Source organism: Mesoplodon densirostris, chromosome 8 (assembly GCF_025265405.1).
Source record: "Mesoplodon densirostris isolate mMesDen1 chromosome 8, mMesDen1 primary haplotype, whole genome shotgun sequence".
Taxonomy (NCBI): Eukaryota; Metazoa; Chordata; class Mammalia; order Artiodactyla; family Ziphiidae; genus Mesoplodon; species Mesoplodon densirostris.
In genome coordinates this window covers 87,867,689-87,883,302 of record NC_082668.1, presented here as the reverse complement: position 1 = coordinate 87,883,302, position 15,614 = coordinate 87,867,689, and the positions used below count along the sequence as shown (strand labels likewise).

General features: G+C 38.8%; 1 protein-coding gene across 3 annotated transcripts in view; it reads left to right on the top strand.

Annotated features, from left to right (window-relative positions):
• The window catches only part of ABCB11 (ATP binding cassette subfamily B member 11), an 85,473-nt gene that overhangs the window by 43,886 nt on the left and 25,973 nt on the right, over positions 1–15,614 (top strand). For 2 of the 3 annotated variants that reach the window (XM_060106398.1, XM_060106397.1), the window contains exons 15-17: positions 365–566; positions 1,482–1,551; positions 5,869–5,971. In XM_060106398.1, the coding sequence (XP_059962381.1) occupies positions 365–566; positions 1,482–1,551; positions 5,869–5,971 (375 nt within the window). Of the gene's footprint in view, positions 1–364; positions 567–1,475; positions 1,552–5,868; positions 5,972–15,614 lie in introns of all 3 variants that reach the window. The other variant, XM_060106396.1, reaches the window with a different exon arrangement.

Genomic DNA, 15,614 nt, shown 5'->3' with positions numbered 1-15,614 from the left:
CCACTATGTTCCTCACAGTTGAATGGAAGACATTATGATTTGCTTCTAAAAGCTGCACATGTAAAATTTTAAATCTTGTTAAGTCTAACATAAAATATGTGATTTAAAAAATTTCCATTTTGGTTTTCAGCTGTTGATTAATAGCAGCAACCAGACCAATTGCTGATTGGTGTGATGTGATGTGATGTGATGGCATTTATTAGCCACAAGAAAGCACGCTGGCATTTTCTAATGTCTGTACAGCCTATTTAAGGATCTTCCCAGTAACTGAGGCTCTGTCTTACTTGTGGATTCAGAGACTGCCCAAATGTCAATGTCAGCTCTGTCTTACAGTCTGGCTTAACTGTGCACTGTACTCTTACAGGTTCAGCATGGGCACACAATCATTTCTGTCGCTCATCGCCTATCCACGGTTAGAGCTGCAGACGTCATTATTGGTTTTGAACGTGGTACAGCAGTGGAAAGAGGCACCCATGAAGAACTGTTGGAAAGGAAAGGAGTTTACTTCACTCTAATGACTTTGCAAAGTCAAGGAGATCAAGCCTTTAATGAAAAAGACATAAAGGGCAAGTGCCTTTTCCATTATGCTTGTACATTATATTAAATACTTAGCTATATATAATGTTTTTTGGATTTCTATGCATTTTAATATACAGTATCTTACTTGTTCTCCTCAAAGCCCTGGGAGACATTGTATAGATGATAAAGGAAAGAACAATGTTCAGGAGGTTTAGTTATTGATCAAGTCATAGAGCTAAAACACAGGTCTTTTGTGGAAGAACTTTCAATTCCATCCCTTTTTTCCCTCACAGTTTGCAAATAGGAGAGTCTTCCTAGAGTGTCCTGCACTCAGTAGGAGCTCTCCTCTAGTTGGCTGAGTGAATTAACCAATGACTAAAAAGGTTTATGCTTATTTTCACTAATGTAGATAGATACTTCAGGCCCTAGTGTACCTTCTCTTTTTCAATCTGAATTTTCAGGTTTGGTGGTTTACCTCAACCTGCGTTAACCAAACATTCAAAACTTTCTCTACCATATCACATCTGGATTTGTGAACACTATTGGGTAAAATGACTGTATACATTTAACACGTGATTTATTCTGAAAAGTTTTGGTTTTTTTTTAACTTGGTGCGTCTTTTTTTTTTTTTGCCACCTCTAGTGGGCTTCTCATAAGTTTTTTGTGGTTAATATCGGCTATATCTATAGGTTATCTATTTCTGTGGTGATAACACATAGGCTATCATATAGTTCAAAAGATTCAATCTTGCTCAGTATTTTTATTTTTTTATTGTTGTTTTTGTTAGAATGTGCTGGACAAGTGCTAACTTTCATTTATTGCAATAAAGTTAACAGACTGTTTTAGCATCAGACATAGTAGTGGTATGCTAGGGAAATATAGTAAATAATAATTTTATTTTGATATGGTTCTGCTTGTTGTATACACTAAGGGATCACTTGTGTTGTGTTGAATAGGAAAAGATGAAACTGAAGATACCTTACTTGAGAGAAATCAGACCTTTAGCAGAGGGAGCTACCAAGCTAGCTTAAGGTAAGCTTAAGTCACGGGACAGATTTTAAAGTTTTCAAATGTTCTTAGGAGCCCTCTGCAGCTAAGATCCTCTGGCAATACCTCAGGTACAACCTGGAGAGCCCTTACTTAAACACAGCCCCAGGTCTTATGTAATAATGAACATGCAAATGAATCCTTGCTTGCTATATTGACATTTCTGTCTCCAATTCATAGAGATTTTTTGTTTAAATTTGGCTTCTCATTTTATTGAGGGTAGGGGACATGATAAAGATGCTCTGTAGTTAAAATGTTGTTTATTAAGCTTAGAAAGGGGATTTAAAAAAAATCTGTTCAGACTTGTCTCCCAAAGCTAACTGTGGTATGAAGCACTGTCTTAAATGGAGGTCAAATTCATGCCTTTAGCTTCATTCTTTAACCTACTGAGCTGTAATTGAATTACAAATATTTCTGCTCCCAGAGTTACCCATCCAAAATCAAATCATTCTTTAACTAGATGAAATAAGAGATTCATTGTCTGACGTTTAAAGAGAATTTTACTAAACATGAATTTATTTTTTCCTAGATCAATACATGGGCATTGACTTCCAAAGCATATTTTTGGAGCATGCTATATAGCAAGACTATAAATTTAGCTTTTCATTCTGGTTTAAAAGTTTAAAAAAAATAGTTCCTTTAATGTTAAAAGTCTATGTATTAAGAATAATTCTGCCCAGGAGTATTTGTCTATACTTGTGAAAATGTTATTCAAGATCTTTTTTTCTTAAGGTAGGAAACTATTTGTAAGCAACAGACTGACAGCATATTTCTCCACCATGGAGTTTACCATTTCTAGGACATTTAACTCAAGGCTGTGCTCTGAACAAAGACTCAGTTTAGGACTTGCTCTTTCAAGGTAGCTAATTGTTTATTGAAAAATGGTTAAAGAAGCTTAAAATATAATATTCAGATAACAACTCCAAGTCGTTCAAACACAGATTTACTTACTTTTAATATTCACTGATTTTTATTTTTCCTTTTAAGAACAAGTCTATTCAGAAAAATTCTAAGAAATGCTAGTTTTATTGAATTTTTTGAATTTGGAAAGTAATAAAACAATAGCTTCATGTTTATCTATAAAATAAAAGATATAAAAATTGCCAAAAATGTTAGGCAATTTTTATAGACATCTGGTATTATGTTTAACCAGCTTTTTTTCTGATTGGAAGAAAAAAATTATAAAGGTCATTAGAATCACAATCTGAAGATACCAACTAACTTCTTAAACACAGAAAATGACTAGGCAACTCTTTTGATCACTAAGTTAAAGGTTGCAAAGAGGAGATGTATCTCATGGTCATGTCAACAAGAAAATTAATATTTCCTTAATTTTTCAGATGAACAGAATTTTTCCCATTCTACATAGTTTACTTACAGTTTACTATTAGGAACAGATAACCATTTTTAATATAAATATTTTCTATTTGGCTATTAGTTCTCACAAATTCTCCATTTTGGTGACTGGGAAGAGAAACACAGAAATACCACCTATACACAGAAAGTAGCTATTAACCTCCTGCAGAGAAAGATTTATAAGTTTGAGTAAGAAGGTAAAAATATCTTATTGTGTATGCTGACAGATCTTTAAGATGACTCATTGAAATGTTCATTTGTATCATATTTCCTTGGCTTCAGTCCTTCTGATGCCTAACTCTCTCTTTAGTAATATATTTTAGGTTCAAGAACAATTTCATGGATGACAGTAATTTCCTAAATAATAATGTTGACAGAGAGAACATATATTCCCAAATTAGCTGTTTTTATTTGTGGTGAGAAGTGGCACTCGGCTTCTCAGGAAGGGAGGAGCAGATGTTGTAAGTTTCTGAAAAGGGGTGTGATAGAATTCTAATGCTGGTGTTTATGGCAGACCAGAGGGGGCAGGTCAGGCCCCTGTCTCGCACCCTTACTGCCCATGGTCTCACTGGGACAGCTTATGCTAGACAGGTGGAATGGTGGGCAACAGGGAATGAGAGAAAGAGAGATTTAAGAAATATAAGATGAAGTAGTAGAAATTTGAGGGGACGAGGATCAAGGTCTTCTGTGCTCCGAACTGAGCTGTAGGCAGCTATATTTTGATGCCCTCTTCTTCTGCACATACTCCTACCTTGGCTTCTACTGCTCTGAGTTTCTATTTAGGCCCATAACCTTAAGTCTCAGCCCTGTCATGCACTCTGCTCTCTCTAGCTGACACATACCTATTTCTCACACCTTTGGGAGATGACCTCTCAACCTTAGTTAACCTAACTTAAAGAGATGACTCTATTGCTGCAGGGTTTCAGGCCAAGTGGGAGGGGATTGGGGTGTCCCAGAGGCCAGTTTGGTAGCAGGGAATCGGGGTGAGGTGTGGTTTCATGCCTGATCACAATAAGACTTGGCAATAGTTTGAGCAAGAGCAAGGAAGATGGAGGACTTGACATAAATGCGCCTGTTGAACCTGGTGACTAAGGGGATGGCGATGCCATCAACAGAATGTGGGAACAAATTAGAGTCATGCAGTTGATGTGTTGCTGCCTTCTCAAGAAGGCTAGATGAGCATCAATAATAGGCAGGCACCACCTTGGTATTTGTTTTAGTCTAACTTCTCCTGGATACGGATGACAGGGAGAGACTTATGAATAGCTCCATCTAGATCTCACTACCACAGCCGATGCAGGTCTCCTCATCTCTAAATCATTCTCTTTACACCGTACTTCTTCAGATTAAGTGCTTTGATAGTGTAACTTCTATCCTCTCAAGTCTTCAGGATTGCCTCTATCACTTAAGACTCTATTTGAAAATGGCTGAAAACCTAAGCCAACCTGGTTTAACCTTTAAAGGGAAAGAATAAGTTAACATAACTCAATAAATAGTCCAAGGAGGCTTTGGCATCAAGCAAGGCTGGGGCTTCGATGATTTGTCCAAGATACATACAGTTTCTTTCTCTTCCCTTCTCTGCTCTACTTATTTTTCAGTATTCATTTTTCAGGAAGCTTCTTTCCTTGACATAATTGCCAACAGCTTCCAGTGTCACATACTTTCAAGTTTAATCTAGAGGAGAGTAGGAGTCTCCTTCCCAGAAATCTCAGGGAAAAAACAAAACAATTTGAATCAATCACTTCCTGTATCTGCTCTATACTAAGTATATATAACTAGTAATTCTGTCCCCATGCTTCTCTTTATACTGTTCTGTCAATCAGCAATGCTCTTCCCTCCAGCCTACAGATACCCAGATCCTACTTTAACCACCTCCTCTGTGAAACCTTTTATGGTAACACCTGACATACATTCCTTTTTCCTTTAAATTTCCATACTGTTTATTTAAATCTGCCTTATAGCACTTACCGCATTCTCCCTTACATCAGGGTTGGATGCATGCATTGCTCTTCTATAAAGTTTTAAGTGGGCTTCCCTGGTGGCGCAGTGGTTAAGAATCTGCCTGCCAATGCAGGGGACATGGGTTTGAGCCCCGGTCCAGGAAGATCCCACATGCCGCAGAGAGGCTGGGCCTGTGAGCCATGGCCTCTGAGCCTGCGCATCCGGAACCTGTGCTCCGCAACAGGAGAGGCCACAGCAGTGAGAGGCCCACATACCACAAAAAAAAAAAAAAAAAAAAAAAGTTTAAAGCTCCTTAGGGAGAAGTCTGTAATTGACCAGTCTTTGTATCCCCCAAAGCACCTGGCACTGGTTTGCATGTTGTAGGTGCACGGTAAGCTTCTGTCAAGTGAATGAATGAACACACCAAGTTAAATTATATTTCAGTAAGAGATTTGTTAACTAAATCCATCCCTATGGGCAGTATATAGCCTGGAGAAGACCTCACTAGTGGCCCTCTTTCCTCCTACTGGTCCATTTGTATCCAGGTGGCATTATGCTAAAGCAAACATCAGGGTGAAAGAGAAAGAGAGAGAGGGAGAGAAGGAGAGATATCAAAACTACAACCTACAAACAGAAGGGAGGTAACAGTGATGGACCATTGCCATTATAGCAATTAGTAGAACCATGTGGTTTTGGAATGGATTTGAGTCTTGGACCTTTTTTTTGGTGGACTAGTGGAACAACTTTGCCCCCCTTCTCTTTCTCCCTCCTCAGTTATACTGTGAATCAGAGTCTAGCCTGCTGTCTACAGCAACCAAACTGATTAGCTTTGCCTTAAGAATAGCTCTATCAAACTTGATCAGGAAGCTCCCTTATCTGGTTACCATGTAACCTAGCAAACATTTCTGTTCATTTGACACAAGTGATGTAAACTTGGAACCAGCTGAGTCCTGTTCCAACCTGCCCATAATTTATAGGCTAATTCATCTTTCTGTTTACTTACAGAGCTTCCATCCGGCAACAGTCCAAGTCTCAGCTTTCTTACCTGGGACCTGAACCTCCATTAGCACTTGCAGATCATAAGTCTACTTATGAAGAGGACAGAAAGGTCAGGTACCGATCGCTCATGGGGGGATGGAAGAAGTCTCTCCTGGAGACGACTGTATGCCCTTTAAGTGAAGATGAGTTTTCAAGGCCTTTATCTAGTATTATTTCACTAAGTCAAACTAAATGGGAGACTCCATTAAGACCTGATGGAAACTTTAAATTTTACATAATGTTTTACATATTTTAAAAGAAACACAAATTAATTAAATACTTTTAAGAATACATGGTAACTTAAACTGAGCTATTAAGGGTTAATTGATAGTTCTTAGATGAACCATTCTAATAAACACAAGCAAATTACAGGTACTTAGCAGATTATTTGATTATGTAGGTATCATTTAAAAATTGTTAAGGATATCTGAAAACTGTTTTTGTAAAATTTTAAATCTCCTTCTTAAATTATAGTAACCTTGACAAAAGTGTTTGACAACAGAAATGTTTGATATACAAGTTATCACAAATTTTAAACTAATGGGGACTGATTAAGTTTTATGGGCATTTGTTCAGTTCATACAATTTTATAATAATTGTTTAAGAGTGCATTTAAAAGTAACACTATTAATTTTAACATCATTCAAAACAACATAAAAATGAAAGAGATAGGAGAAGAATCAACACATATAACAATATTAAACTTTCTTCGTCAGGATGTCTATTGCTGTGGTGGGTACAGTCTAACTTTCACATAAGGTGACCATCCCTCCTCCTCAAATCCTTGCTTAATCACTGAACTTCATTCTTCAGCCCTGATACTCCCATTTTCGATCCCCCATTACTCTTCATTTGAATCTTTTCATGGCAGTTTTCTTATTGAGGCTTATTTCAGGTCATGTTATCTTATCCTGTTACTAAATTATAAGCTTCTTAAAGTTAGTGACTATATATTATTTATGTTTGTATCAACTTGGGCACCTTGCCTTGCCCTGAGAATAGCTCTGTCAAACCTAACCGGAAGGTCCTTTATTTGGTAACCATGTGACCTAGCAAACATTTCTCTTTATTTGACACATGTAAACCTAGAATCTGTTGAGTCCCATTCCAACCTGCCCATGATCTACAGACTCTTTGATCTTTCTGTTTAGTTACAGAGCTGCATGTAGTAGGACATCAAGGGATTTTAAAACTAGGATGCAAAATTAAATTTTTATAGTAAAATAAGGTCCAAACCACAAGATATATCAAAGAAAATGAGTCAGAGAATATTTTAATTACAAGCACATCCATTGTACATGATGTAATTTCAAATTGTCTTTAAAGAATTTCAGTATGAGAATCCATTTGGGGAGTAATTATAAACACTTATTCACAATGCTAAATTTGGAATAAAGTACTACTTAACAATCTTATAAATATGATGGAAGGATTATTAAGGCTCTCTTTTGGCTTTAATATATTGATAATAAATAGATAGCGGTCTCAATATCTAATAGAGTTGGTTTAAATAAATTTCATAGAAGAACACCTTGTCTCAGGAGCCGAAGGATCGTTTAGCAAGCATGGTTGCTTACTGCATCTTGTAATTAAGGACTCAGCACCTCTTCTAGTTCTAGAAACAGGTTCTTCATTTATGTCCATGGTGCTGCCACTCATAACTACAAGATGCATTACGTAAGGAGTTTAATAAGCTTCAAGGGAGAAGGAACTAAACACTGCGCTGACGTTTCAAACATAACAGCACCAATCGTATTCAATTTTTTAAATAAATTTATTTATTTTATTTATTTATTTTTGGCTGCATTTAGTCGGGTTTTTTTTAACATCTTTATTAGAGTATCATTGCTTTAAAATGGTGTGTTAGTTTCTGCTTTATAACAAAGTGAATCAGTTATACATATACATATGTCCCCATATTTCTTCCCTCTTGCATCTCCCTCCCTATCCCACCCCTCTAGGTGATCAAAAAGCACCGAGCTGATCTCCTTGTGCTATGCGGCTGCTTCCCACTAGCTATCTATTTTACGTTTGGTAGTGTATATATGTCCATGCCACTCTCTCACTTTGTCCCAGCTTACCCTTCCCCCTCCCTGTATCCTCAAGTTCATTCTCTAGGAGGTCTGCATCTTTATTCCTGTCTCGTCCCTAGGTTCTTCTGACCATTTTTTTTCTTTTTTTTAGATTCTATATATATGTGTTAGCATACGGTATTTATTTTTCTCTTTCTGACTTACTTCACTCTGTATGACAGTCTCCAGGTCCATCACCTCACTACAAATAACTCAGTTTTATTCCTTTTTATGGCTAAGTAATATTCCATTGAATATGCGTGCCACATCTTTATCCATTCATCTGTCGATGGACACTTAGGTTGCTTCCATGTCCTGGCTATTGTAAATAGAGCTGCAATGAACATTGTGGTACATGACTCTTTTTGAATTATGGTTCTCTCAGGGTATATGCCTAGTACTGGGATGGCTGGGTCATATGGTAGTTCTATTTTTAGTTTTTTAAGGAACCTCCATACTGTTCTCCATGGTGACTGTATCAATTTACATTCCCACCAACAGTGCAAGAGGGTTCCCTTTTCTCCACACCCTCTCCAGCATTGACTGTTTGTAGATATTTTGATGATGGCCATTCTGACCGGTGTGAGATGATATCTCATTGTAGTTTTATTTTTATTTATTTTTATTTTTTATTTTTTGCTTTATAACATATTTAATCAGTTATACATATACATATGTTTCCATATCCCCTCCCTTTTGCGTCTCCCTCCCACCCTCCCTATCCCACCCCTCCAGGCGGTCACAAAGCACCGAGCTGATCTCCCTGTGCTATGCGGCTGCTTCCCACTAGCTATCTACCTTACGTTTGGTAGTGTATGTATGTCCATGCCGCTCTTTCACTTTGTCACAGCTTACCCTTCCCCCTCCCCATATCCTCAAGTCCATTCTCTAGTAGGTCTGTGTCTTTATTCCTGTCTTAGCCCTATGTTCTTCACGACATTTTTTTTTTCTTAAATTCCATATATATGTGTCAGCATACAGTATTTGTCTTTCTCTTTCTGACTTACTTCACTCTGTATGACAGACTCTAGGTCTATCCACCTCATTACAAATAGCTCAATTTCATTTCTTTTTATGGCTGAGTAATATTCCATTGTATATATGTGCCACATCTTCTTTATCCATTCATCCGATGATGGACACTTAGGTTGTTTCCATCTCCGGGCTATTGTAAATAGGGCTGCTATGAACATTTTGGTACATGTCTCTTTTTGAATTATGGTTTTCTCAGGGTATATGCCCAGTAGTGGGATTGCTGGGTCATATGGTAGTTCTATTTGTAGTTTTTTAAGGAACCTCCATACCGTTCTCCATAGCGGCTGTACCAATTCACATTCCCACCAGCAGTGCAAGAGTGTTCCCTTTTTTCCACACCCTCTCCAGCATTTATTGTTTCTAGAAATTTTTGATGATGGCCATTCTGACTGGTGTGAGATGATATCTCATTGTAGTTTGATTTGCATTTCTCTAATGAGTAAAGATGTTGAGCATACTTTCGTGTGTTTGTTGGCAGTCTGTATATCTTCTGTGGAGAAATGTCTATTTAGGTCTTCTGCCCATTTTTGGATTGGGTTGTTTGTTTTTTTGTTATTGAGCTGCATGAGCTGCTTATAAATTTTGGAGATTAATCCTTTGTCAGTTGCTTCATTTGCAAATATTTTCTCCCATTCTGAGGGTTGTCTTTTGGTCTTGTTTATGGTTTCCTTTGCTGTGCAAAAGCTTTTAAGTTTCATTAGGTCCCATGTGTTTATTTTTGTCTTTATTTCCATTTCTCTAGGAGGTGGGTCAAAAAGGATCTTGCTGTGATTTAAGTCATAGAGTGTTCTGCCTATGTTTTCCTCTAAGAGTTTGATAGTGTCTGGCCTTACATTTAGGTCTTTAATCCATTTTGAGCTTATTTTTGTGTATGGTGTTAGGGAGTGATCTAATCTCATACCTTTACATGTCCCTATCCAGTTTTCCCAGCACCACTTATTGAAGAGACTGTCCTTTCTCCACTGTACATTCCTGCCTCCTTTATCAAAGATAAGGTGACCATATTTCCGTGGGTTTAACTCTGGGCTTTCTATCCTGTTCCATTGATCTATCTTTCTGTTTTTGTGCCAGTACCATACTGTCTTGATTACTGTAGCTTTGTAGTATAGTCTGAAGTCAGGGAGCCTGATTCCTCCAGCTCCATTTTTCGTTCTCAGGATTGGTTTGGCTATTCGGGGTCTTTTTTGTTTCCATACAAATTGTGAAATTTTTTGTTCTAGTTCTGTGAAAAATGCCAGTGGTAGTTTGATAGGGATTGCATTGAATCTGTAGATTGCTTTGGGTAGTAGAGTCATTTTCACAATGTTGATTCTTCCAATCCAAGAACATGGTACATCTCTCCATCTATTTGTATCATCTTTAATTTCTTTCATCAGTGTCTTATAATTTTCTGCATACAGGTCTTTTGTCTCCTTAGGTAGGTTTATTCCTAGATATTTTATTCTTTTTGTTGCAATGGTAAATGGGAGTGTTTCCTTGATTTCACTTTCAGATTTTTCATCATTAGTATATAGGAATGCCAGAGATTTCTGTGCATTAATTTTGTATCCTGCAACTTTACCAAATTCATTGATTAACTGTAGTAGTTTTCTGGTAGCATCTTTAGGATTCTCTATGTATAGTATCATGTCACCTACAAACAGTGACAGCTTTACTTCTTCTTTTCCAATTTGGATTCCTTTTATTTCCTTTTCTTCTCTGATTGCTGTGGCTAAAACTTCCAAAACTATGTTGAATAATAGTGGTGAGAGTGGGCAACCTTGTCTTGTTCCTGATCTTAGTGGAAATGGTTTCAGTTTTTCACCATTGAGGACGATGCTGGCTGCGGGTTTGTCATATATGGCCTTTATTATGTTGAGGAAAATTCCCTCTATGCCTACTTTCTGCAGGGTTTTTATCATAAATGGGTGTTGAATTTTGTCGAAAGCTTTCTCTGCATCTATTGAGCAACGTGTATCACGTTGATTGATTTGCGTATATTGAAGAACCCTTGCATTCCTGGGATAAACCCCACTTAATCATAGTGTATGATCCTTTTAATGTGCTGTTGGATTCTGTTTGCTAGTATTTTGTTGAGGATTTTTGCATCTATGCTCATCAGTGATATTGGCCTGTAGTTTTCTCTCTTTGTGACATCTTTGTCTGGTTTTGGCATCAGAGTGTTGGTGGCCTTGTAGAATGAGTTTGGGAGTGTTCCTCCCTCTGCTATATTTTGGAAGAGTTTGAGAAGGATAGGTGTTAGCTCTTCTCTAAATGTTTGATAGAATTCGCCTGTGAAGCCATCTGGTCCTGGGCTTTCGTTTGTTAATCACAGTTTCAATTTCAGTGCTTGTGATTGGTCTGTTCATATTTTCTATTTCTTCCTGCTTGTGCATCTCAGAAGGTTGTGCATTTCTAAGAATTTGTCCATTTCTTCCAGGTTGTCCATTTTATTGGCATAGAGTTGCTTGTAGTAATCTCTCATGATCCTTTGTATTTCTGCAGTGTCAGTTGTTACTTCTCCTTTTTCATTTCTAATTCTATTGATTTGAGTCTTCTCCCTTTTTTTCTTGATGAGTCTGGCTAATGGTTTATCAATTTTGTTTATCTTCTCAAAGAACCAGCCTTTAGTTTTATTGATCTTTGCTATCATTTCCTTCATTTCTTTTTCATTTATTTCTGATCTGATTTTTATGATCTCTTTCCTTCTGCTAACTTTGGGATGTTTTTGTTCTTCTTTCTCTAATTGCTTTAGGTGCAAGGTTAGGTTGTTTATTCGAGATGTTTCCTGTTTCTTAAGGTGGGATTGTATTGCTATAAACTTCCCTCTTAGAACTGCTTTTGCTGCATCCCATAGGTTTTGGGTTGTCATGTTTTCATTATCATTTGTTTCTAGGTATTTTTTGATTTCCTCTTTGATTTCTTCAGTGATCTGTTGGTTATTAAGTAGTGTATTGTTTAGCCTCCATTTGTATTTTTTACAGATTTTTTCCTGTAATTGATATCTAGTCTCACAGCGTTGTGGTCAGAAAAGATACTTGATACGATTTCAATGTTCTTAAATTTACCAAGGCTTGATTTGTGATGCAAGATATGATCTATCCTGGAGAATGTTCCATGAACACTTGAGCAGAATGTGTATTCTGTTGTTTTTGGATGGAATATCCTATAAATATCAATTAAGTCCATCTTGTTTAATGTATCATTTAAAGTTTGTGTTTCCTTATTTATCTCCATTTTGGATGATCTGTCCATTGGTGAAAGTGGGGTGTTAAAGTCCCCTACTATGATTGTGTTACTGTGGATTTCCCCTTTTATGGCTGTTAGTATTTGTCTTATGTATTGAGGTGCTCCTATGTTGGGTGCATAAATATTTACAATTGTTATAACTTCTTCTTGGATCGATCCCTTGATCATTATGTAGTGTCCTTCTTTGTCTCTTGTAATAGTCTTTGTTTTAAAGTTTATTTTGTCTGATATGAGAATTGCTACTGCAGCTTTCTTTTGATTTCCATTTGCATGGAATATATTTTTCCATCCCCTCACTTTCAGTCTGTATGTGTCCCTAGGTCTGAAGTGGGTCTTTTGTAGACAGCATATATACACGTCTTGTTTTTGTATCCATTCAGCCAGTCTATGTCTTTTCTTGGAGCACTTAATCCATTTACATTTAAGGTAATTATCAATATGTATGTTCCTATGACCATTTTCTTAATTGTTTTGGGTTTATTATTGTAGGTCTTTTCCTTCTCTTGTGTTGCCTGCCTAGAGAAGTTCCTTTAGCATTTGTTGTAAAGCTGCTTTGGTGGTGCTGAGTTCTCTTAGCTTTTGCTTGTCTGTAAAGGTTTTAATTTCTCCATCAAATCTGAATGAGATCCTTGCTGGGTAGAGTAATCTTGGTTGTAGGTTTTTCTCCTTCATCACTTTAAATATGTCCTGCCACTCCCTTCTGGCTTGCAGGGTTTCTGCTGAAAGATCAGCTGTTCACCTTATGGGGATTCCCTTGTGTGTTATTTGTTGTTTTTCCCTTGTTGCTTTTAATATTTGTTATTTGCATTTAATTTTTGATAGTTTGATTAATATGTGTCTTGGCATGTTTCTCCTTGCATTTATCCTGTATGGGACTCTCTGTGCTTCCTGGACTTGATTAACTATTTCCTTTCCCATATTAGGGAAGTTTTGAACTATAATCTCTTCAAATATTTTCTCAGTCCCTTTCTTTTTCTCTTCTCCTTCTGGGACCCCTATAATTCAAATGTTGGTGCATTTAATGTTGTCCCAGAGGTCTCTGAGACTGTCCTCAATTCTTTTCATTCTTGTTTCTTAATTCTGCTGTGAGGTAGTTATTTCCACTATTTTATCTTCCAGGTCACTTATCTGTTCTTCTGCATCAGTTATTCTGCTATTGATCCCTTCTAGAGAATATTTAATTTCATATATTGTGTTGTTCATCACTGTTTATTTGCTCTTTTGTTCTTCTAGTTCCTTGTTAAATGTTTCTTGTATATTCTCCATTCTATTTCCAAGATTTTGGATCATCTTTACTATCATTATTCTGAATTCTTTTTCAGGTAGACTACCTATTTCCTCTTCATTTCTTAGTTCTGGTGGGGATTTGCCTTGCTTCTTCATCTGCTGTGTGTTTCTCTGTCTTCTCATTTTGCTCTACTTACTGTTTTTGCGTTCTGCTTTTCGCAGGCTGCAGGTTTGTAGTTTCCGTTGTTTTTGGTGTCTGTCCCCAGTGGCTAAGGTTGGTTCAGTGGGTTGTGTAGGCTTCTTGGTGGAGGGGACTAGTGCCTATGTTCTGGTGGATGAGGCTGGATCTTGTCTTTCTGATGGGCAGGTCCACATCTTGTGGTGTTTCTTGAGGTGTCTGTGGCCTTATTATGATTTTAGGCAGCCTCTGTGCTAATGGATGGGGTTGTGTTCCTGTCTTGCTAGTTGTTTGTTATACGGTGTCCAGCACTGTAGGTTTCTGGTCATTGAGTGGAGCTGGGTCTTGGCGTTGAGATGGAGATCTCTGGGAGATTTTCGCCATTTGATATTACATGGAGTTGGGAGGTCTCTTGTGGACCAGTGTCCTGAACTTGGCTCTCCCACCTCAGAGGCACAGCCCTGTCGCCTGACTGGAGCACCAAGAGCCTGTCCTCCACATGGCTCAGAATAAAGTGAGAAGAAAAGAAAGAAAGAGAGAAAGAAGATAAAATAAAATAATGTAAAATAAAATAAAGTTATTAAACTAAAAAATCATTATTAAGAAAAAAATTTTTAAGTGATTAAAAAAAAAGAAAAAATCAGACAGACAGAACCCTAGGACAAATGGCAAAAGCAAAGCTATACAGACAAAATCACACACAGAAGCATACACATACACACTCACAAAAAGAGAAAAAGGTAAAAAAATATATATATATCGTTGCTCCCAAAGTCCACCTCCTCAATATGGGATGATTCATTGTCTCTTCAGGTATTCCACAGATGCAGAGTACATCAAGTTGATTGTGGAGATTTAATCCTCTGCCCCTGAGGCTGCTGGGAGAAATTTCCCGTTCTCTTCTTTGTTCGCACAGCTCCCAGGGTTCAGCTTGGGATTGGGCCCCACCTCTGCATGTAGGTCGCCTGAGGGCGTCTGTTCTTCGCTCAGACAGGACGGGGTTAAAGCAGCAGCTGATTCAGGGGCTCTGGCTCACTCAGGCCGGGGGGAGGGAGGGGTACGAATGTGAGGCGACCCTGCAGCAGCAGAGGCCGGCATGACGTTGCACCAGCCTGAGGCACGCCGTGTGTTCTCCCTGGGAAGTTGTCCCTGGATCCCGGGACCCTGGCAGTGGTGGGCTGCACAGGCTCCCCGGAAGGTAGGTGTGGATAGTGACCTGTGCTTGCACACAGGCTTCTTGGTGGCGGCAGCGGCAGCCTTAGCATCTCATTCCTGTCTCTGGGGTCTGCGCTTTTAGCTGCGGCTCTCGCCTGTCTCTGGAGCTCCTTTAGGCAGCGCTCTTAATCCCATCTCCTCGCGCACCAGGAAACATAGAGGGAAGAAAAAGTCTCTTGCCTCTTCGGCAGGTCCAGACTTTTTCCGGACTCCCTCCCGGCTAGCTGTGGCGCACTAACCCCTTCAGGCTGTGTTCACGCCGCCAGCCCCAGTCCTCTCCCTGGGATCCGACCGAAGCCCGAGCCTCAGCTCCCAGCCCCGCCTGCCCCAGCGGGCGAGCAAACAAGCCTCTCGGGCTGGTGAGTGCCGGTCGGCACCGATCCTCTCTGCGGGAATCTCTCCGCTGTGCCTTCCGCACCCCTGTTGCTGTGCTCTCCTCCATGGCTTCGAAGCTTCCCCCCCCACCACCCCGCCACCCGCAGTCTCTGCCCGCGAAGCGGCTTTCTAGTGTGTGGAAACCTTTCCTCCTTCACAGCTCCCTCCCACTGGTGCAGGTCCCACCCCTATTCTTTTGTCTCTGTTTTTTCTTTTTTCTTTTGCCCTGCCCAGCTACGTGGGGAGTTTCTTGCCTTTTGGTAGGTCTGAGGTCTTCTGCCAGCGTTCAGTAGGTGTTCTGTATGAGTTGTTCCACATGTAGATGTATTTCTGATGTACTTGTGGGGAGGAAGGTGATCTCTGCGTCTTACTCTTCCGCCATC